Source organism: Columba livia, chromosome 3 (genome assembly GCF_036013475.1).
Source record: "Columba livia isolate bColLiv1 breed racing homer chromosome 3, bColLiv1.pat.W.v2, whole genome shotgun sequence".
NCBI lineage: Eukaryota > Metazoa > Chordata > Aves > Columbiformes > Columbidae > Columba > Columba livia.
Window position 1 is genome coordinate 32,154,245 of NC_088604.1, and position 22,186 is coordinate 32,176,430.

A 22,186-nucleotide genomic window follows, 5' to 3' on the forward strand; every position below is an offset into this window, starting at 1 on the left:
TGAACAAGATAATTAATATGCTGTTATTTCATATGTTTATAAAGAGTGTTTAGTGCAATCCCAGCAGTAAAAACTCATTACCATGTATCATCACTGATTGCCTCATTTTGGCTGACAGTTGCTCATTTCACTTCATTGCAAGTATGTGGACAAAACTATTAATTTAAAAATCTTTGGACAAAAATACTGATAATTTTAGAAGCCATAACTAAACTTTATTTTTTTTAACAGATACTCTTGCTTTTAAATTAAGATACATGTGCCCTGGTTAGGCACAGGTTTTCTTCTCTGACATGAGAAATTCATATGTATCAGGTTATTAATACAAAACCGCATGCTTCTTTTTACATTTTTCATTCTCAGTAAATATGCCCAGGACCATCTCTTTTTAAGGAGACAAAATTTGTAAAAGCAGTTGCTTAAAGTTTTGAGGCCATCTTCAGGCAGTAAATAATAGCCTGATTTTCAAGTTATTGTTTACTTTTGTTACGAACATGGATCAGCCTCCATTCTTGTCATTTGTTGTCAAAGAGCTATTTCAGCTTTGCAGAAGTCAGTAGGAGCTGCTGGATAAGTAAAGTCACTTTCCTTTGAAATCTAAGTGCAAACTGTTAAGTGTCTGAGTTTGCAAGTTTGCTTTGCAAGGAATAACACAGTCCGTAGCTGAGGTTCTGCAGTGCACTGGCTAAAATGCCATGGAAGCATCAATATAACCATTAACAGCATTTCAGTAAAGTCACCTTTTGTTAGGATTGGTGCTTTTTGTTCCTTTGTCTGCAAATATGTAAGAAAAAAAAAAAATATGTGTAATTGCACTATCAGTTTTGTATTATCTGAAAATATTTATTGGGAATGAAACTGGTTTGCAAGCTGAATGTGTGAATTTATTAATACAGTTATAAGCTACCGTTTTTCCAAACTTCTGGAAAAAAAAATACGTCTTCATAAATTATCTCAGCTGAAAAGGATGAATATTATTTCTAGAAGGTTTTGGTATTCATAATAGTATTAAAGTTGTCTGTGGGTTTGTTTTCATAAATAGAAGTGGGGAAAAAGTACACAATCTTTTATTTTTTGATTTTAAACCTCGGGATCTAACACCACAGAATATAAACAACATTCTACTTTCTTTGAATACATTGTGTGATAGTTGGAGGAAATATTTAAAAGACCATTACTGCAGTGTTTCAGATGTCTTTTTATAAGCAGCTTTAGATATTGAGGAGAGTATAGCAGAATACACAGAATGGAAAATACAGTGGAGCATTGCAGGATATAAATGTAGGAAAAAATTGTATTTAAATTATGTATTTTTTGCTGTTTATCTTCTGTCTGTAGTCACTATACATTTTCAGTCTTTGAGATCAATCTACCGCTGAATTAATCTGAGAGATGTACACATGTAAAAGAAAAAATGCTATTTGAACTATGTCTTCTTTTCTTTCTGTGTTTTAGGTCTATTAGCCAAGGGGCGCTTTGTTAATTCATGTGTAAATATATTTTGCTGTTGTTTAAAAGTACTACATGCAGAGTGAGTGGGATGCTGCAGAACTTGTAACTCAGCAGGTCTCCAAGCAGCCAAATTTGAGGTTGTAAATCAGAAAGGACCAGAAGGAAATTTACCCCTTGGCATTTCTGTTTTGTAGTTCTCTGAACTGAGGATGGCTCTTACTATTCCAGCTGGCATGATCTTGTTGGTGTCTCGCACAGTCAGTGTGCAAACCCACAATATGGTCAGAGTCCTGCCAGGTTTCAGCCAGAGCTGGCCTGGAGCTGCAGTCCTTCTGGGCTCTCTTTGGATGCACAAACAGGCCTTATACCGTGAATTATTTACCCTTGAGTCATGCGATGACATTGAGGATTAGTCCCCTTCTTGTTATCCCTTTATTTGTGGATTTAGCTTTGCTCTCTAGAGTGTTCTTTAAATCAGTGATGAATTTTCCATGCCACATACCCAGGTGCTGCATGTGTGTAAATTTGCTTCTTTTTTTGGTGCTAACCAAGAAGTTGCCCTCTCAAGGCACCTCTCCTTATAGAAGACCACGTCAGGGTTGTCTTCTGCAGCCCCACAGAGGTCTCTCACGCTGTCCTGTTGACTAAGTCACCAAGTTTGTGTCCTTGCATATTCTTGTATGTCCCCAGCTTTGTTCTGTGGCATGTAATAGACACCTGGGCATCACAAGATAAAAGCTTTACTCCAGCAGGTCGTGGCACAGGCCCTCCCGTTATTTCAGACTTTCTATAGCGAAACATGAGAAAAATGTAGTAATTGGCACCAGGCACCACATGGAGCCCAGAAGTAAGGCAAGCCGGTGGTGATGCCATGTGCAGTCGTGTTTTTGCTAAGGGCAGTCATGGACACAAGTCATTTTGGGTCATTTGTACTGGCATCGTCCTCTCTGAGTTGGATGCCTTTAGAAATGTAAAGCCTGCCTTGAGGTATCTCAAACAGACCGTCTTAATTCTGTAGATATTATCATTGACCCTTTCTCGCTAATATAACTCCGTTGTCAATAGCGTTTTGCTCCTGGCCACTATGTTTGAAGGTGATAAGAAGTACAGAATTTGGGGACACATCAATTACATTGATATTTTGTGCATCATCATTACATTACATACATCTAGATTTCCATTAATTTATTTTTGTCTGAGAAAACCAAAATCAGAGACCAGTTTCTTGTCAGAACAAAAAGGAATCACTATAGGCTATATTTATAATAGGTAGACTGAAATAGCACATTGCACACACTCACTGGTGTGTTGTAGCAGGAGTGCTACAACAAGGATTTTGATTAATTACGAAATGCTTACAAGCTGTGTATATTTTGTAGCTGCAGACATCTGCTTTATTATCCTTTTGCATCAGTTATTAAATGTGCAAAAATTATCATCACAATTGCTCTGTAATAGTTTTTGCTAGCTTGTACCTGTTACAGTATGTGTTTACATGCAATTTATGCACATCAGTTTGCACTTCTGCAGCAGAAAACCTTACACAATTGACACAGCAGACAGAAGCATACAGACCGTTTTTCCCCTAAATGGTATTCAGTATAGAGACAGTGTCTGCACAATGAATATAGTGTAATTTACACATTGCAGGCAAATAACCGTAATGTATTATTTAATTGTAAATATCAAACTAATAAAAATGAGGAGCAGGATCAAGCATTCTCCAATAGATACCCAGACAAAAGCAGAAAATCTTCTCAATATATCATAGCATAGAGTATTTTATGAGCTTGTACTGTTCATATAAAGACAACATTCCAAAGATACATGCAGAACTGCTAGAGTAAAAGTAATATAAGATGAAAAGGAAAGAAAACAAAACAAAACAGCAACAATGAAAAGGCAAAACATTCTAAAGAGCAGTAGGACCACTGGTAGTTGTTCATATCCTGTATCTCATTGTGCAGCCAAGGCAGGATTGCAAGTTGTGCCCCAGAATGACTTCACGTTACCGGGGCACCTTTAGAAACAACAGCAGTTCCCCACTCAGCTGTGTGCAAACCAACCACCCTCCCTCACAAAACTGGGTTTTGCTGAGAGGTTTACAGGAATACACCAACAAGATAAGCTGTTCTCATTACTTTTTGTGCTGTAAGTGGAAGAAAACAATATGATATGCATAGCTGACCGAGTAAAACTTCCGAAACCCGTGCAACATGTGTTTCGGTTCTTAGTCATGAGCAAAAGCAATTCCCTTTATGCCATAAAACTCTTGACGTATTTTACCATTCTGTCTTGGGTTACTTTTATGTTATATTTCTGATTGTACTGCAGAATACTTATACTGAATTATAAAATGAAGTATGCAGGAGGACTCTAGTCTTCCCAGGAAACATTGTAGATATTAGTAGCACTTATAAGAGGAGGCAAAGGAATTTTTTTTTTTATCTTCAACCTGGAAAAAATGTTGACCAAAAAAAAGGTGGAATTCAGCACAATAAAAGAAAGCAATAACTTGAAAAATATTCAGGAAAATATAATCTGGTATTTGCAACACAGCGAGACAAGCTTGTGGACTTTCTTATGGCCATGCATGAGGATTCCTACTAAATGGTCTACTCATTTAAAATCTGTGGAGCAAAGAAGCTTGTTCAAGCAGCAACATGGAGGTTATCCACGACAATACCAAATTACTCTTTCAAAAAAACCCACTTGCTCTTTTCAATCTCTACTGCGGCTCAGAGCTAAGATTAACTTCTGTAATGTAGTCAATGGATATTTTTTACAATAATTATTTCTGTCAATGTGTTCTTCATTATGCTTTCCCACCAGCCTGGCTTCTAATCCCTAAATTTCAGCACCCACCATGTTGTCCTGGTGGTCCAGAGCAGCGTGTCTTTCCCAATTTGTGCCAAGGTCACGATGATCTTGTAGCTCCCTTTACTGTCATCCGTCCCATTTCCTGAGCCATGAATGCTCACAGGCAACTCTATTCAGCTGCCCATATTTCAGGCTCTACCATATTATATCCTTCCTAGTTATGCTGTCTAATCTAGCTTGCTCCAGAAAAGAAGGCAGAGGGCAAACCACATAACCTCACACGATTTGTAGGAACAGATGGAAACAGAGGCACTTTCAGACAGGTCCCAGCAAGAGAGAGAAATGCACAAAGCAACATGTGTGGCACACGCTTAGCTACTGAAAATGTGAGAATCCCGCTTTGGTGTAGGGCTCTGTGTGTGGGTTATACTTCCTAGGCTGCCTTTTGGTTCATTTTTGGTGCTCAAGCTAACCTTTCAGCATTGATATGCTGGACAAACCATCTGTTTTTAAAGATAAAGCTCTGATGTAAAAGGTAGCATTTGATTTTCTATATACAGAGTCACTGAAATTCCAGCAAATACCTCCCACAGCCACCTGCAGTGTCCCAGAGTGGAGCCTGGTCTGCTGATGTACCTTGTCTGCTCTGCCTCACGTTCCACAGCACTGAATCGTGTGTTTTCAGCTGACCAAGGACTGGGAATTTGGATGTGCTGCAGTGGCCCACAGCAAAACCTCAGAGTTGTTGGCCTCAGAAGGGAGTAAAGGGTCTCTGGAAGCAGCTGATTTCTTCCAGTCAGAGGCATTTGTTTCTCTGCTCCTGGCCACAGCTAAACAACCCCTGGTCCAGAAGGCTTAAGAGGAAAACCACAGACCCTTTCGCTGTGGTGATGTCTCTAAGCCCAATATATGAATTCTTTCTTTTTTGCTTTGGCCATGTTTGCTGTCTATCATCTGCTAGCTCCAAAGATGTTACTGTGATAACTCAGGGGGAGCTGCTCTGCCTTGTGATTTCTCCCTGCCCTCAACCAGCTCTGCGGACCCAAAGAGCAAGGACCAGCTTTTCTCCACAGCCTGGGCAATGGGCAAGCCTTGTGGAGGCTACCAAAGCCATAACTTCTATGCGAAAAGAGATCCAGATCTGTCAACTTCAAACATCAATGATGTCCAAGTGAAACAGAAAAGTGAAAATTATTTCAGAGCAATTCAGTCTCCACAGCAGGTGGAGGTGGAAGAAACATTTACTTTTTCAGATGCTCCCCTGAGGAGACTGTGAAAAGGAAGCACAGCCTTTGCAAAGAGTGAAGGAAGGAGCACTGAAATAAAGGGACAAATGCAGAAGTATCTTTTTGTAAATATTTTGCAAAATCTACCTACTGCTTCCTGAAAGAAAGTAGTATTACCCATTGAATGACAGGCTGAACTAAATAAAAAAGAACAGGATACTCAGTTTGAAGCCAACACACGCTATTACATCACATAGAGACTTTAGTAGAAGCATTTCAGTTAATGATGTTTGAGAACAATTACCATCATCTACAAGTGTAATTTCTACTACGTGACAGTGGAATTCATTGTAGATCGGCCATTGCACCTTGAGCCCATAACCACCCCTGCAAAAGACTGGAAGCTCTCCTTGCTCAAGGGGAACACGAAACCTTCCATGTGGAAATTAAATTGCATTTTAAAGAATGTGTGATGGAAACTTTTCCAAATGGATCAAATCTTTAAACAGTTTCACAAGACTGACATTACCCTGTAGTGTTCAGATGCAAGCCCAGACTGGTTACTTTGAGGAATTTATGTGGTGAAAAGCAGTATTTTGCTGAGTCACAACATACTGTTTTTTGATACTAGGGATTTTAGTGCTAACATTTTTCTGTGGAATGCATGAAGGATTTTTTTTCCCTCTTTTTTTCTGTGAGAGTTGTAAATTCTTTTGTGGTCACCCAACCTAACTAACAAGGTGGCTAGAGACACCTTACCGAGTATACTGTCAGCAGACATGGTCACAGTCATCCTGTCTACACTTGAACTGTGTAAAGGTTATTCATTAAACACCTAATTTCTAACAGTTCGCCCTAATGAAGACCTTCAGTTTGCAGCCCTTTTAAAGAGAAGCCATTGCCAGTTTGCAGCTGAAGAATGATGGAGATTCTTTCTTCAGTCAGAATAATTGTTTAGTATTATTAAATAGTAATGGTCAAGTCAGATCTCTGTTCATGGGGGAAAACTGCAAGGAAAGGCTTTGCTCTAAGTTGTCATTCTAACCATCACTTGTTTTTCTATGCTTTCAGAAGCTGGCAACAAGAAGCTGAAGAGCACGATACAGAGAAGCACAGAGACAGGAATGGCAGCAGAGATGAGAAGTCGTATGGTTCGACAGCCAAGTCGGGAATCCACTGATGGCAGCATAAATAGTTATAGCTCCGAGGGCAAGTAAGTGGCATTAAAAATATCAGTAATGTAGGAGAAGTTTCCTGTCTTTGTGAGAAACCTTGGGATAGGAACAGAGGTCCCAGCTCTGGCTGAAGGGGATAGCTCTGTGTACAGATTGTTTCTCTTGAAACATTTGCAAACTGACCTATTTTATGCACCTAACACAAATTTCTTGAAAATTGAAACTGAGAGAGGGCTTATTAAGGATTCATTTTCCCTGTCATCCAGTGAGGCATTTTGTTCGTCAAAAGACAACTAAATTCAGACTGCATTATTCAAAACAAAACAGAGGGGTCCTTTTTCTTTGAGTTATGTTTGGATTAACTCAGGGTTAAACTTCAGATGCTGTATGTAGATCCCTGTGATATGAAACTCTGTTCAGTAGTACTGCAAACAAAGAAAGTTTAGTTTGGAGTTGGTCCAAGTCTCTTATTGAGAATTGTAAACCCAGAGCCCAGCTGCCCCATCAGCTGAAATCAGGGAGAAGACTGTGGGGAGCAGGGCAGCTGCTTTCATTCACTACTGCACCACTCGGTATATAGAAAAGGAGAACAAAGGCAGATCTGACACAAAAGTGTGCACAAAAACTCCAGTCTCCTCACAGCTCTCGGTGGGACTCTACCAGTGTGCCAAGGCACAGGGGTCACTGAGGAATTCTCAGAAGATGCCTCCCCACAAAAAGGGAAACTGGGGGTAGGCAAATCTACCCTATGGACCTGGGAAAAAATGAGAGATTGGGACTTCTTTGGCTTCATCTTTTCATATGCTTGTTGTGTTACCACAATTACTACTGCAGGTTCTATAGGGCATGAAGAGCCAGGGGCAGCCATGGTGGTGGCAGGGAGCTGTGTAAAGGTGCAGTTTCTCCATCATCATATTATCTCACCACCCTCATTTTTTTCCAATGAGGGTGGTGAGACACTGAAACAGGTTGCCTAGGGAAATTCTGGAAGCCCTGTCATTGGAAGTGCTCAGGGATAGGGCTTTGAGCAACCTGATCTATCTAGTGAAAGATTTCCCTCCCCATGGTAGCGGGTTTGCAACTAGATGATCTTTCAGGTCCCTTCCAACTCAAACTATTCTATGATTCAATGATAATGCTAAGAATCACAAGAGCCACATAAAAAAAACAGGCTCCATCATTAATAACTCAAAACCAAAAAGTAGATAAGCATCAGATGAAGAATGAGGGGCAAGAGTAAAATACTACAGTATTTTTCCCATTGTGACTTTGTGATAGGGCATTACCTTTACCCTTTCAACACTCCATCCTGCCATCCTCCTTCTCTCTAGGTTGGACCATCAGTCTGTAAGGCACCAGTCATTCACCATGGTGGCAAAGGGCCCAGTAAACTGGACCCTGCTGAGAGTGAGCTGGGGGGCCTGTTTCCCTGGTTAGCTGTATGAGGGAGGTGAAGACCTTTTCAGGGGTACAGCCTAATTATCTGCTCCATCCTCAAAGTGTGTAAATAGATTTGAAAAGGCTGGGGCAGCCAAGGTGTGAATCTGGAGGTCACAACATGCAACTGGAGTACAGAAACTGCAAGGCAGAGCCTTAAATTGTTGACCTGAGAATCGGCCTCTGAGTAAGGCAGAGAAGAGAGAAGCCTGGGAGGCAAACGGAGTGCTCGCTTCTTATTGGGACATATTGCAGACTGAGTGTGCATAGTGGGACTTAGTCTGAAATTTATCCTTTAGAATTAGGTCCAGCTTCATGGTAAAGTGAGCTATCGTAAACTGGCAGTCACACTATCTGCATCTGAGGTCTTGTTTCTGCCTCCTTAGCTCCTGTGCATGTTCCCCACCTCTTGCTGCTTCAGCACCAGTTCTGCCTCTGACCAGTCTCATTACCTCTCTCAGTGCTCGCATACAACAGATTTCTTCACATCTGACCACCTTTGTCCTGCTTTTTTGATCCATTATTTGGTACCAGCTCCCTAACTTTTCACTAAGTTTCTGTCCCAGACTCTTGGTTTGATGGAGTTACCACCTCTTCTGGTTGATCCCTGTTCCTCAGTATAGCTCAACTTCATTTCCTGACTCCAAACACACTTTGCACTTGACCTTAGCCTTAAACACTGTCCCTGATCTCCAGATCCTTATTGCAGTCGCTGGCAAGAGTACAGAAACAGTGAGGCCAGTGAAGTGTGAACACCACCAATATCTAACAGTCACTCTGAAGGGAAGTTCAGGAGAACAGGCCAAAGGAGGCAGATAAACCTCAGGTGAAACAGTTAAATATATCTTCCTGCAATGAAGGAAGAGAAACATTCCATGAACAGGACAGAATGCCATAGGCAGAAGGGATACCAGAGGGCTCTGTTCAGCATGGTGCTGTATTTTATGGCTTAGAAAACATCCCTGAAGTCTTCTGTTTTTCTGTGATTCTATGATTTAGCTGTAGATCAAAATCCCCAGATGCTCTGTAAACTTGCTTGAGTTTGATAGAATAATGTTACTTTACAGCAGCTCTGGATTTAGATCACAGTGAATGAAGAATGTTAAATGCAGAGATTCTTGTAAGAAAGATGATCAGTAAAGCAATTTTCAACTGTTTAATCACTTCCCATGCTTGCATCACTGGCTTATTTGTAGAACTTGAGTTGGACACAACTGCAAGGTGGAGGGGAAGCTTCAGAAATGCATCATGGAATCAGGGGTACATGCACTGTGCCAGCTGATCCTAAAATCCTCTTCCTCACACCCTTCTTCTTCTTCTGGGCCTTTTTCAAACACTAGAAATGTTACTTTTAACTTGAGACGTTATTTCTAGTGTCAGCATGACTCAGTTTTTGATAGCACCTTGTATTCAGACTTCCCCTACACTTGCATAGCAAAGCTGTTAGCTAGGTTTTTCCTCTCTCCTGTGAGATTCCCACCAAAATCAGTGAGAGCTTGACTTTGGTTGCTTGAGTAGTATTTTGTCTGCAGCCCACTCTTGACATTAATGTAGGCAGGTAATGATGACAATTGGAAATGCCTGTATTAATTTGCACAGGCTACGTTTCCTTCCATGTGCATGTGTACATGATGGTACTGACTTTACTTCCAGAATCACATAGTTTATTGGCAGTATCATGCCTCATCCTGCATTTTATAAGGCAAATCAGATGCATACTGATTTGCAACTGAGAATGCAGATTCCTACAGTAGTTACCCCAGGTACTATATTATGTTCTTCCGCTTGACCCATAACTGGAGTTCAATGAATTAGAATTAATACACATTAAGGTGAATGTCTGCTTCACAACCTTCATTATTATGTGTTTGGCTAGAGGTGTCTGAAAAGTGAGAAGGCTCTCAAGTGAACTTTTTCAATGTTGTTAGCCATTCCATAGCAAAATTTAATGCTTTTTGGGGAAAAAGGCCAAAGAAATGAGCAAGAAACTTTTCATAGTAGGGGCAAGAGTAAATGGGTAGTGCCGCTTTGGAGAGAAGCAGGTTGTGTGTCTTGGTCAGGGAGGATGGGCTTGAAGCTACATCTCAAGGTTAGGTGAATGCTGATGGTTGAACTGGAGACCATGGGGTTCTTTCGCTCCTCCATCTAAAGAAACATTAAAAACAAAACAAAAATATTTCTAAAAACTAAATTTCTGTGAAAAGTTTACCTTTTGGTAAATCAGAGTTTTCTAGTGAAAAACACTGATATTTTCTGGCCAGTTTTAGTTACAGGCAATCTATATGTTTCTGCAGGAATAGTAAGAGCAGTTGGTCTTGAAGACAGGAATCGGCTTTTTATATCCAACTAACTGGGGTTTGCAAAGAGTTTTCACTGTGAATTGAGTCCATAAGCCTGATCTATGGAAATCAAATTTTTTATACTAAATATTTTCATTAGGAAGTTTTGTTACTTTCTCCAGTCTAACAGGGAATTTCCTTTGAGGGAGAAGCAGGTACAGAATAGTGGATGATCTGCTGGGTAAGATGCTATCTAGACTTGCTTCAAAGTCTAGTCAAAGTCTTTCTTTCTTGCTTGCTCCTTTCTCTCTTTCTATATTTCTTTTTCCTTCCTTCCTTTCTTGGAGATTGTGTATCTATTAAAAAGGAAGTTGAGATTCTGGAATACAAGCAGCTTGGGAGAGCACATATATTCATATGTCCTGAAAGAGGGGTGGTTACCAGCTGTAGATCCAGATGTGGCTACCAAAATATTTTGGCCGGGGGTGGCATTAGGTTTAACTCTAATCAACACTAGTGCTACCTGCCAGTTTACTGCTTCATTAAACAGCTGCAGCAATCAGATTAATTTAGTACATACATCTGTTTTCCCTGTTTGTTTAAACTGGTGCAGAAGGGGTTTGGGTGTGTGTAGAGATACAAAACAGTGTTAGAAGGTAAATGAAACATTCAAGAATGAAGAATGATAGGCTATTAAATTTCTTGAGACTTTATATGTTTTCTCATGCAAGGTCACTCATAGTTAATTCACCTGTCAGGCTCTTCACTGTTCCTGGAGAACTCCTTAGCAAGAACTGTTTTATGAACATCTTTGGGTCCATGTGCCAAATTTCACTACACTGCTTTGGAGTCCATGGGAGATGGCTTCTCCCTGATCACAGTATCACAGTATGTTTGGGATTGGAAGGGACCTCAAAAGATCATCTAGTCCAATCCCCCTGCTGGAGCAGGAATGCCTAGGTGAGGTCGTGCAGGAACATGTCCAGGTGGGTTTTGAATGTCTCCAGAGAAGGAGACTCCACAACCTCCCTGGGCAGCCTGTTCCAGTGCTCTGTCACCCTTACTGAGAAGAAGTTTTTTCTCAAGTTTAAGTGGAACCTCTTGTGTTCCAGCTTGATCCCATTACCCCTTGTCCTGTCATTGTTTGCCACTGAGAAGAGCCTGGCTCCATCCTCATGGCACTCACTCTTTATATATTTATAAACATTAATAAGGTCCCCCCTTAGTCTCCTCCAAACTAAAGAGACCCAGCTCCCTCAGCCTTTCTTCATAAGGGAGGTGCTCCACTCCCTTAATCATCTTCGTTGCCCTATGCTGGACCCTCTCCAGCAGTTCCCTGTCCTTCTGGAACTGAGGGGCCCAGAACTGGACACAGTATTCCAGATGTGGTCTCACCAGGGCGGAGTAGAGGGGAAGGAGAACCTCTCTCGATCTACTAACCACCCCCCTTGTAATACAACCCAGGATGCCATTGGCCTTCCTGGCCACAAGGGCACAGTGCTGGCTCATGGTCATCCTGTTGTCCACCAGGACCCCCAGGTCCCTTTCCCCTACACTGCTCTCTAATATGTAATTTCCCAACCTATACTGGAACCTGGGGTTGTTCCTGCCCAGATGCAGGACTCTACACTTACCCTTGTTAAATTTCATTAGGTTATTCCCCGCCCAACTCTCCAGCCTGTCCAGGTCCCGCTGGATGGCAGCACAGCCTTCTGGTGTGTCAGCCACCCCTCCCAGCTTAGTGTCATCAGCAAACTTGCTGATAGTACACTCTATTCCCTCGTCTAAATCGTTAATGAATATATTGAATAATATTGGCCCCAGTACTGACCCCTGAGGCACTCCACTAGGTACTGGCGTCCAACTAGACTCCGCACCATTGACTACCACTCTCTGGCTTCTCTCCTTCTCCTTCTCTGATGCTGCAGAACAATTTGTGGTTGCACATCCTTAGCTGCTTGCCTTGTATCAGTAGTACTTTTGAGGTAAATACAGTAGGACAGTAGAAATTAATCCTATTCTTATGCTTAACCAGCTTCTATTTTTCTTCAGCTTAATATTTCCTGGAGTACGGCTGGGCGCTGACAGTCAGTTCAGTGATTTCCTCGATGGACTTGGACCTGCCCAGTTAGTAGGACGACAAACACTAGCAACCCCTGCCATGGGTAAGAATAATATGTCCTTTCTGTTAACTGAATAATAAACTAGCTAACACACACTGCCAGACTACAGCACCAAAAAGACTTTTACAAAGTGGCTTCCTCCACTGTAAGCATGAAGGTCCTGTACACAGTCACTGGTATTCCTAGCATGCTAGCAATCGAAATGGGATGAGAAACGGTATTTGCTCCATTTGAGGTGTTGGCTCATCTCATTTGCAGTTTGAAGACAGGGGTTGCAATTATACTTCCCACTCAGAATTATTGTGGCTTCTCCATTGTAGCTCACTGCAAAGTCTCAGCTGTTCAGAGTTTACATTTACTTGCCACTGATTATATTGGATGTAACAGACAGTTTTCTGGCCAAACTCTGCACTTGTCCAACCTTCTAAGGCCAGAATGTGAAACTTCTGCCCCCATTTGCAATGCCCGGTAATCAGTTGCTGATAAAGCCAGTGTTTGTCATGAAAGAGACAAAATCCTTTTCTACAGCAGCTGCCTGGGGTTATCTGTGACTTTTCTCTTTATTCCAGGCCAGTCTGTGTTTCCCTATAGTAGTATTAGTTGTATTTTGGCTATGATTAGAGTATGTGTGTAAGTGTGCAACAGTGCAGTACTGTGTAAGTATCTTTGGAAAGGTCTGATTCTTTTTTTCTTATACGTGAGCAATTCTTAGACATGCTTTAGGATTCTGAGTGAGGAGTCCCTGATCCACTGCTTTAACCATGCTCGAAATTATAAATGGCCAATGCTTCTGTACATTTATCCTGGAAGAGTCAGCTTCAGGAAGGGCTACTGAGCCACTTCTGAAATAAGAGAGAGAAACAGAAAGAAAAATTGCAGAACAGAGTATTCTCCTCCCAACTCATGAGCAGAAGGGGACAGAAGATTTCTTGAGAACACTTGGAGTACCCCCTAAGGCAAGGGTTGCTGTGTAAATCCAAATGACTGCTACTAATGCATTAATAAGCACTACGTTTCTTAAAATCATATTTTTATTATTATTTTGAAAGAAAATATATTTGTGAGATAATTTTCCCAATAAAAATCTGTGTGATTCTATCAGTGTGAATATAAGGCTTTAGATTTCTCACATCTCTTTGAGTCTAGTTTTCTGACTAAATATTTTTATGCAGATTACTTGAGTAATATATTTACTTTCACTTGTTAGAGCTGCTTTATTTACTAAAGGCTCAAGTTTTGTCCCCCAAAAAAGCACTCAGTCATGCTTTTCAACAATTTTCAGAAGACTTTCTATGTGGTATCCTTTCACTAGTGGCAATTTGAAAATGTCTGTATTATTGCTCCCCCTTCTGGTTCCCTGTTGCACGTTTTATTTTGGATGTGCTCTTAAAAAGGCTTGTTGACATTTTCCTGTGAACTATTTTTAGTACAACATAGAGTTCTGTTTATTCAAGCAAAGTTTGATTGATAAAAAAATCTTCTGTGCCACTCTGTCATACTTCAAGTACTAAGGTATGAACACTGCTTTCGTATACTGCTAGATGAGCATGTGGAAATCTCATGCTCAGTTAATTTCAAAATGCTGCCTTTCTAAACCTGGACCCCAAAATCTATACTCAGGACAATCTATTTGTGAGTGTGTTTTTTTTAGGCAGAGTGTACATGTCAAATATATACATATGTGTGTCATGGATACACATATAGTTTATTTATTTACATAGGCATCATGTAGCTGCCCGTGTCAGACTGTGCATTTTTTATTCTAAGTGGCCTGTTAGATTTCTACCCAGCTGCTTTCATGATATATGAAACCACATAGATACGACGCTTTGAGCATCAGCCCATAGTTGACTTCCCTTGCATTTTATTGATCTAGATCAGAACAGAGCTTGGTCTCAAACTATGCAGTTTCCTTTTTCTGCAGGAAATGTCATTTGTCAGAACTCAGGCAGGGAAACAAGTCTTAATATTAATAGTGAAAGCACCTTCTTATTTTAACGTGTTGCGTCATTTTATTCACTCCAAAAATGAATGTGGAATATTGATAAAAACAAGAAAATTGTTACCCCTTACTTGTTGGAGTCTGGTGCAGAAAAAAAGACCTCTTGATCTCTGGGGGGCAGGGCGTAATTCTCTGAAGCTGCGCTGTGACTGTACCTGGTCTGGTTGGTGCCTCTGCCTCACACTGAGGATCCAGTCAGGGTCAGTAGTTACAGAAGAAGGTTTTGGTATTAGCCTCTACCAGCAGTTCTCCTTCCAACTATGTCAGACAAGGAGCCTTCGCGCTGCCAGCTCCTGCATCTCAGCTTGGAAGCAGGAGCTTCCAGCCAAAGGGATTTCTGAACTTGATTTTGGGTTTTAGGCTCTCTGAGTGTGGGACCACTGTCAGGGCACATGTCAGCACCTGGCAACCTGGGGCAAAAGTCCGAGGTAGGAAGCCTCTAGATAATTCAACAGTGCAATTTTAAAGGTGTGGTGATTATACCGTAGGGTTGCTGTAATTTTGCCTGCCTCCAAGGAGAGGAAATCCTGAGCTCTGGTAGAAACCATTCACCAAGAGAGGGCACCGTGCTTCTTACAGATACATATATCTTTTAGTATATACATCTTTTAGTCTTCGTTTGAGGATGGAAAAATTCAAGTGATCAGGAGGAGAGGTGACAAGCACACTAATGCATCAGACTAGTAGCAAACTAGTCTTTCTGTTTCTCACTGTTGTACCGTCTCCCCAGCTGTGCTGCTTCTCTGAAATGTGGGCTTCTTTCTTCTCCCTCTCAGGTGATATCCAGATTGGAATGGTGGATAAAAAGGGCCAGTTAGAAGTAGAAGTTATTAGAGCCCGTGGCCTCACACAAAAACCTGGCTCCAAATCTACCCCAGGTAAGGAAAAAAAGGCAATATAAGAACAGAAAACAAGAACTTGAAATGTGCTGATGAACTGGGGATTGGAGACTTTTTGAGCTCCTCATTAGCTGTCACTATCTTTGCATTTGTTTGGTTTGCTTTTCAACAAGAAATGTGTGTGTGGATATATCCTTGGGACTAATGTCCACTCCTCACCACCTTGCCAGTCGCATCCTACCTTTCAAGGAATGGTTTTCAGCCACTCTGCATCCATTCTGGAACGAACATTTGCAGAAATATTTCTATGTATCTTGGGCAAGTTACATATCTCAGAGGGGCTTTGTTGATGTAGATGAAGTTCTTTGTGTTTGTATCAAAACGAGAGATGGAAAACATATGAAAATGCTTTGAACGAACAGCTGAAGAGACCCACATGCCAGGATCTTCTCTGTGCAACAGTGCCTCGAAAGACAGCAGGTTATGCTAGTCCCAGTGTCAATAATTTGTATATTGAATGAGAATTAATATTGTATCATTTTATAAGGACATTTTTAAAGTTCTAGTTATTTATAGAAATCCTTATTAGAGGAGATTTATAATTGCTACCACAACCACTGCTTGCCCTAACAACTGGAACAGTTGTTTTAGATGACATTTTTCCAAAATGGAACTTTACAACCTCCTTAGGAGCTGAAGATAAAGAACAATTAATGTCTGTGTTATCAGAGTGACTTAGTTTTAAATATTCCTTTCAATGAAACATCAGTCTTTTGTTTTGAAATATCTCTGACCCCTAAACATACATAGAGACTCCAGAGTAGCTATCAGTAACAGCTAATTCCTGGCAAAAGAAAGTGGTTTTAAAAGGACAGAGCTTAAATGTAATTGTTGTTAGTAACATCTTAGATCATTACATTCAAAGTTTATAAAAAACAAGTTTATTTCTTATGGGCTGTGTCATTTACTTTATGAATATAGTTGTATTCAGATTATACAGTGAAGACAGCATGTCATTTTCTTTCCACTCAGCTTCCTTTTAAGGCCTTTGTGCTCCAGCTCAGATGTGCAATGTAGATGTTTTTAAGTCCAAACATAAAATTAATGATGTTCTGTTTGCAGCTCCGTATGTCAAAGTGTATTTATTGGAAAATGGAGCATGTATAGCTAAGAAGAAGACAAGAATTGCACGGAAGACCCTTGATCCTTTGTACCAACAGACACTGGTTTTTGATGAAAGTCCACAGGGTAAAGTCCTTCAGGTCAGTTGCTTCTTAATCCCATTTTAGGCTATCATGTGGAGAAGCATTTGCATGTTTACTTAAGTTTAAGCAATATGCATAAACCCATTCCAGCTCACTAAGCATTTAATTTTATAAATACCAGCAAACACGTCCTTGTGGCTTGCGGTTTCAGACCTGCAAAATGTCTGGCTGAATTAAACATTTCTCTTTTGTTGACTCTCACTGCTATCCTGCTGTGAGGTTTTCCCACAAGAGGGAGCAATCATTCACCCTTAAGAATCACATTTTCCTTATGCTACACACAACAGCAGGAGTGAAGGTACGAGCATGGATTTGGGGACAATGCTAAACCTGTATTTTATGTTCTTCCAGGTAATAGTTTGGGGAGACTACGGCCGAATGGACCACAAATGCTTCATGGGAGTTGCCCAGATCCTTCTGGAGGAACTGGATCTGTCCAGTGTAGTAATAGGCTGGTATAAATTATTTCCACCTTCATCGCTAGTGGATCCAACCTTGACTCCCCTGACACGCAGGGCTTCCCAGTCATCTCTGGAAAGTTCAACTGGGCCTCCCTGCATTAGATCGTAGTAGCAGGTGCTGTCTAATGAAAACATCACCCAGGATAACAATTGGAACCAGATATTCACATGATCAAAAAACACTGTTGGAGAGAGACAATCACTTCTGGTTTTGCTTGTAGTAGTTATCCAAAAATATTGCTGTTTGTCAAGAGATGGCTTAAATTGACAGAACAAAGGTATATCACATACGGCCAATCTATTAGCGGCTATCACCGATGCTTATGATGATTTTAAAAAAATAAAAAAAAGAGAGAGAGAGATGTTTAGATTCGACCTAAGTCAAAGATGACCCAAACTGGAAGCTCTCACTCTGTTAACAATGTTGTATTTTTCACATTTTGACAAGCCCTCAAGCAGTGTTACCTTCCTGGTGTTTCAGCAGTTTTTCTGTACTTGTCACTTCCACGAGTTTTTTGCCATGTGATTCTGTTAGTTTTGTAGAAGTCCTCACAACGCTAACAGAGACCCTTCCTTTCTTTTTCTAAACCAAACAAAAAAGGGCTGAAGCATATCTCTGTAAGCATCGTTACAATGTTCAACAGCCACAGTTACAATTCCAGCGAGTTCAAATCGTTTCTCAGTTCTGGGACTTCCAGGTCTCTCCTGTGGGAACCCAGAACAGATGACCAATCTAAGTTCTATTCTGAAAAATAAATAATCATCACAGTGCCACTTTTTCTTTGTAAAAAGCAGATATGTTTGCATTATATATAATAAATTTTATGTTTATGATGTTTTGCATGGAAAAATTTTGAAGAATTCTGCAACTACTGCTGGGGACTGGTATAAAGCAGCTTTGGTCTTAATTTTGACATTGAATATGTTACTGGTAATGCAGTTTTCCTCCTAGAAATGGAGAGGAAATATTTATGTTTCTGTGTATAAATGTATATTTGACTTCCCAAAAAACGTCGACCAGGAATGGATTGAGCATATGACACTTTCAGCTGTACCCAGGCTCCTCTGATGTGTGTCGCTTCAGACGCACCTGTCTGCCCTGGATAGAGCATGGTATGAGTTATTCAGTGTTTCACTGGAAATTCCAGTTGAAATATTCTGCACTTACTAATGTTTTTATCAAATTTTAGTTTACATTTCTTTGAGATTGATGCAAGCACAAGGCTTGATTTTTTAACGCAAGATATCTTACTTTTTGGAGACAAAAAAAAAAAAAAAAAGTCAAATTTCAATTTGCTTTTTATTCATTTGAGTTCTTCTTGGCCTTGAAATCCCTTGTGATATTCTGTAAATGTGTGAACAACTGCAGATTCCTGCAGGTGCATTGATATGTTTCCCCTCCTTTTACGGGCCATTCAATTTTGTGATCACACAAATAGAGCAGCATGACTTGGAACTGTTCAAAGCTGCATGCACGTTTTGTAAAAAAAAGATGAAAAAGGTTATTTAATAATGTATGTTAGTTCCACATAGGCCAGCTTGTATGTTGCATGTACTTGTACAGTTTGCTCGTAATTACTATACTGAAGTAACCAAGAAATCTAAGCCATCCATTTTTCTTATAGACATTTTGCAGGTTTTAGCCAGGCTAGGTCTGTGAGTCTGGTGCTAAATGTCTATAGATGGACTTTATTTTTTACCCTATGGAAAACGTGATGTAGTACGGACCAAATTCCTTCTAATAACTATTTTGGTGTAGATTCCTACTGTGGGGCTGTAACACATGTAGAAACTGTGTACACACTAGGTTTTAATTCATAGACATACTGCCTGCACCAAGTGAACTATTTGTTAATACTCAATACGTGGGAATTACTCTGCCCACCTTTCCATAGGGCACAGATTGGTTACTGCTCGACCTGCTGAGCAGGAAGAACTCAAGCATTGGTGCACTACTACTAGGTCCTGTTCTGTCTTAGTGGCCAAAAACCAACTAGTTATAATTCGATAGTATCTTTCTATTTTGACCACTTGTCTTAACACTCCCCTGTGCTTTTAAATGAACTTCCAACTCATGTTATGTAAACATGTTTAATAAAATTTCCTTTTCATGTCCAGTGTAGTAGTTGTGCTCTCTGTATGTTCTGAGGTTCATCTGTGATTCTGCTTGCTTCAGGACTGTGTGAAATGTGTTAAGGAACAGTAAAATGATAAGTAATTTCTATGGTTCTTTTGATCGCTGTAATAGTGTATGTTGAAATCTGGGGCCAAAAACTGAGGCCTGGTGAAAGTCATGTTTGGTTGGCTGCCTTTTCCCTGAGAAAGGAGCCAAATTGTGCTCTCATTCACTGGAGCAGGCAAATTGGAATAAACCCACAAATTTAGCCAAATTAGCATCTGGTGAAATCCTATGAGTTTGTGGGAGTTGAGCGATGCTGCGTGTACTTGCGCTGGGTCAGCGGGGTGGTGTGCGTCAGAGCCAGGCCCCAGCTCTCCCTTTGCTGTGTGCTGAGCCTTTAAGATGTGAGAACAAGTCCTGATCTTTTGCACTTTTTAAACCCAGAAATATGTCCTTGTGTTGTAATGCCCTTATGGACAATGCTTTGTAGAAATTTACCTGAGAGCAGAATTTGGCGCTAAATTTTGTTAGAGAAGCAAAGATTATGTACTTTGTTTAATTTTTAGTTTTCCATGTCCCACAGATACCTGATCACTTAAAAATAACATAAAGACAATATTGCCTCACTTTGAACACTTTTGTTTATTACTTTATTTATCTGAATACATGGTTAAGCTACTGAAAAAATGAATAATTAAACATGGTAAATCTCTGAACAAAAGGCATGTTATATTTCTGCTTCTGTGTGGTGGGAGTGATCTGTTTAAATATAGAGTTTGTCATACTGTTGCAAAAAGCCCTCAATTTCAAAAATCTCATGGCTTTGAATATCGCGTCCAGTACTAGGGTTTATTTTCCTTTCTGATCCTGAGCAATAAATAAAGTTCAGCATTTCTGATCCCCACTCCTATAGCACCAAAAATATGGAAGCAAAAGAACATGCTGAACCATTTATTCTATGGTGTTTCTGGTGAACGGGGATCACATATGCAAAGACTTCAAGAACGAAGTAGGACAGATGAATTGTGTGCTAGTCATGTCATACTCAGGGGAAGAGCAAAGATACTAAAACCATGATCTCTGTCGTCTAATCAGACAGTTATTTTGCTCATGATGAGTAAAAGTTCTAAATTTTGTATTGAAATGCAAATTTAGTGTCCCTTTTTCTGAATGGCGAAAAAGCTTTTGGCCTTGACTTTTGTGTTAGAGAGACATCAGAACTGTTGTGAGTGAGTAGGACAAACTAGAGCTTCAGGATCTCCTTCCTCCACAAATCCCAGGGAAATGATATGCGCACTTTGGTTGCCTGTTTTCACTAACAAATGACAGACCCAAGTCGAGTGCAGCCCAGGTATATGTTATACATACAAGAAGAGTTCAGAGTGGATCTTCAGTGGCTGTTCTGCATACTCCAATATTTTAATTATAGCTTGTGACTTGTCTTCTATGAAGCTGGCTGTTTGCTGCTCCCCTATAGTTGTTATGCTACTGTCCACAGCCCATTTAACTCTAGGAAAAAGGATTATGGGACTCATAGTCTTCTTTTGCTTTAGGTAAAGAAAGTCCTGGCAGACAGCAACGGAGCTCTTAATTTCAAGCCCCAAATGCTCACCCCATGTTACCCTACAACTTCTACCCTACTGCATTCTGCAAATGTAGAAGAAAGCAATCTGCAAGAAAGCAGATTGTTGTTGAATAATGTGGTTTCTCAACTCAGGTAGTGAGTATTCTGGCATCTTGAATAATCAGTAACTCCGCTAACATCTATCAAGCATAACAAGTCTCAATACCTCACTCCCAGCCCATTCACTTCTCTCCAGAAGAAAAAGAAAATGCAGAGGTCATGTATGTATTTTCTCAGGGTCTGCACTGGTCACCATGTGTGCTGTTAGTTAAATACTATCATTATGAGAGAGGTTGTGTGTGGCAGGCGTGTCACATAGATCAAACGTTCTTCTGAGTTTCGTAATCCAAATTTGTCCTACCTGAGGTGCCAGAGACAGAAAGGGAAGCTGCCTTCACTCCTTCTAGAGCCCATCTGATTATGATGATTCAGCTCCGTAATGCCCCCCCAGGTGTCTAATGAAATGGCCCTTCATTAGGTACTTTCTAGTCATGCATCAGGACATAAAACCTTAGATGTTCCACCTTGCTGAGTCAGTGTAGTACCTGAGGGAAAGGATAAAAGGTTGATAGAATCTGTAGACAACTGTACCAAAATAGCAATTCAGGCAAGACAAACTTTATACAGCTGTATTTATGTCTTAGCCAGTACAAGAAAGGCATCCTCAAACCCTGAGTCTTTTGGAGGTTTCAGCTGCTAGAAGTGAATCACCTAAGGGTGTCACAGAATCCCCATGGTGGCCTCTGAAAAAAATTACCTACAGGAAGTGATTAGTAGCAGGTTGTTATTATTGTGCTCCCTGGACAATTCAGAATCATTCATCCTGATCGCCATTCTTTAACAAGCCTACAATTTCAGAGCCCTGTTAAAATGCAGTTACAAGTCAGTAGTGGCCCAGAGGTAATGCCCTGTGTGAAAGGCCATATGATATCACCACCTGTGTGGATTTTCACTGTGTCTACAACAATTTATTTAGGTGAAGATTTAGGGTCTTTTTTTCACTTTTTTTTTTTTTCTCATTTATGTCAGTGGGATGTAGGCTACTGAGTGACTTTGAGAATGTAGGTACCAGTCTCTGCACCTGGACTTTGTGATGAATGAGGTGGGGGAAGGTACAATCTCCTATTTAGAAACATGACATAGATATAGAAAGACCAGTGCATAAATGTGTATGAAGCAGTTTTGAAGTCCTCAGAGACTGAGATGACACAGTAAGATCTCACCTTCTTGTCTGTATCTTCTGTACTAAACCTTGTCACTACATTTCAGATACAGCCGAATAAAAACTCCTGAGTCACACACCTCAGCAGGACACTGCTGTTTTCCGCAGTTTATACCATCCCCTGTACAGAGTTTCATACAGA

At 40.4% G+C, this 22,186-nt stretch overlaps 1 protein-coding gene across 50 annotated transcripts in view; it reads left to right on the top strand.

Moving 5' to 3' along the window:
* The window catches only part of RIMS1 (regulating synaptic membrane exocytosis 1), a 314,448-nt gene extending 294,529 nt beyond the window's left edge, over positions 1-19,919 (top strand). For all 50 annotated transcript variants that reach the window (XM_065056299.1, XM_065056301.1, XM_065056281.1 and 47 more), the window contains 5 exons: positions 6,570-6,711; positions 12,442-12,554; positions 15,291-15,392; positions 16,476-16,615; positions 16,970-19,919. In XM_065056299.1, coding sequence (XP_064912371.1) covers positions 6,570-6,711; positions 12,442-12,554; positions 15,291-15,392; positions 16,476-16,615; positions 16,970-17,188 — 716 coding nt within the window. In that variant the 3' untranslated portion in view covers positions 17,189-19,919. The remainder of the gene's footprint in view (positions 1-6,569; positions 6,712-12,441; positions 12,555-15,290; positions 15,393-16,475; positions 16,616-16,969) is intronic.
* Positions 19,920-22,186: the final 2,267 nt, after the last annotated feature.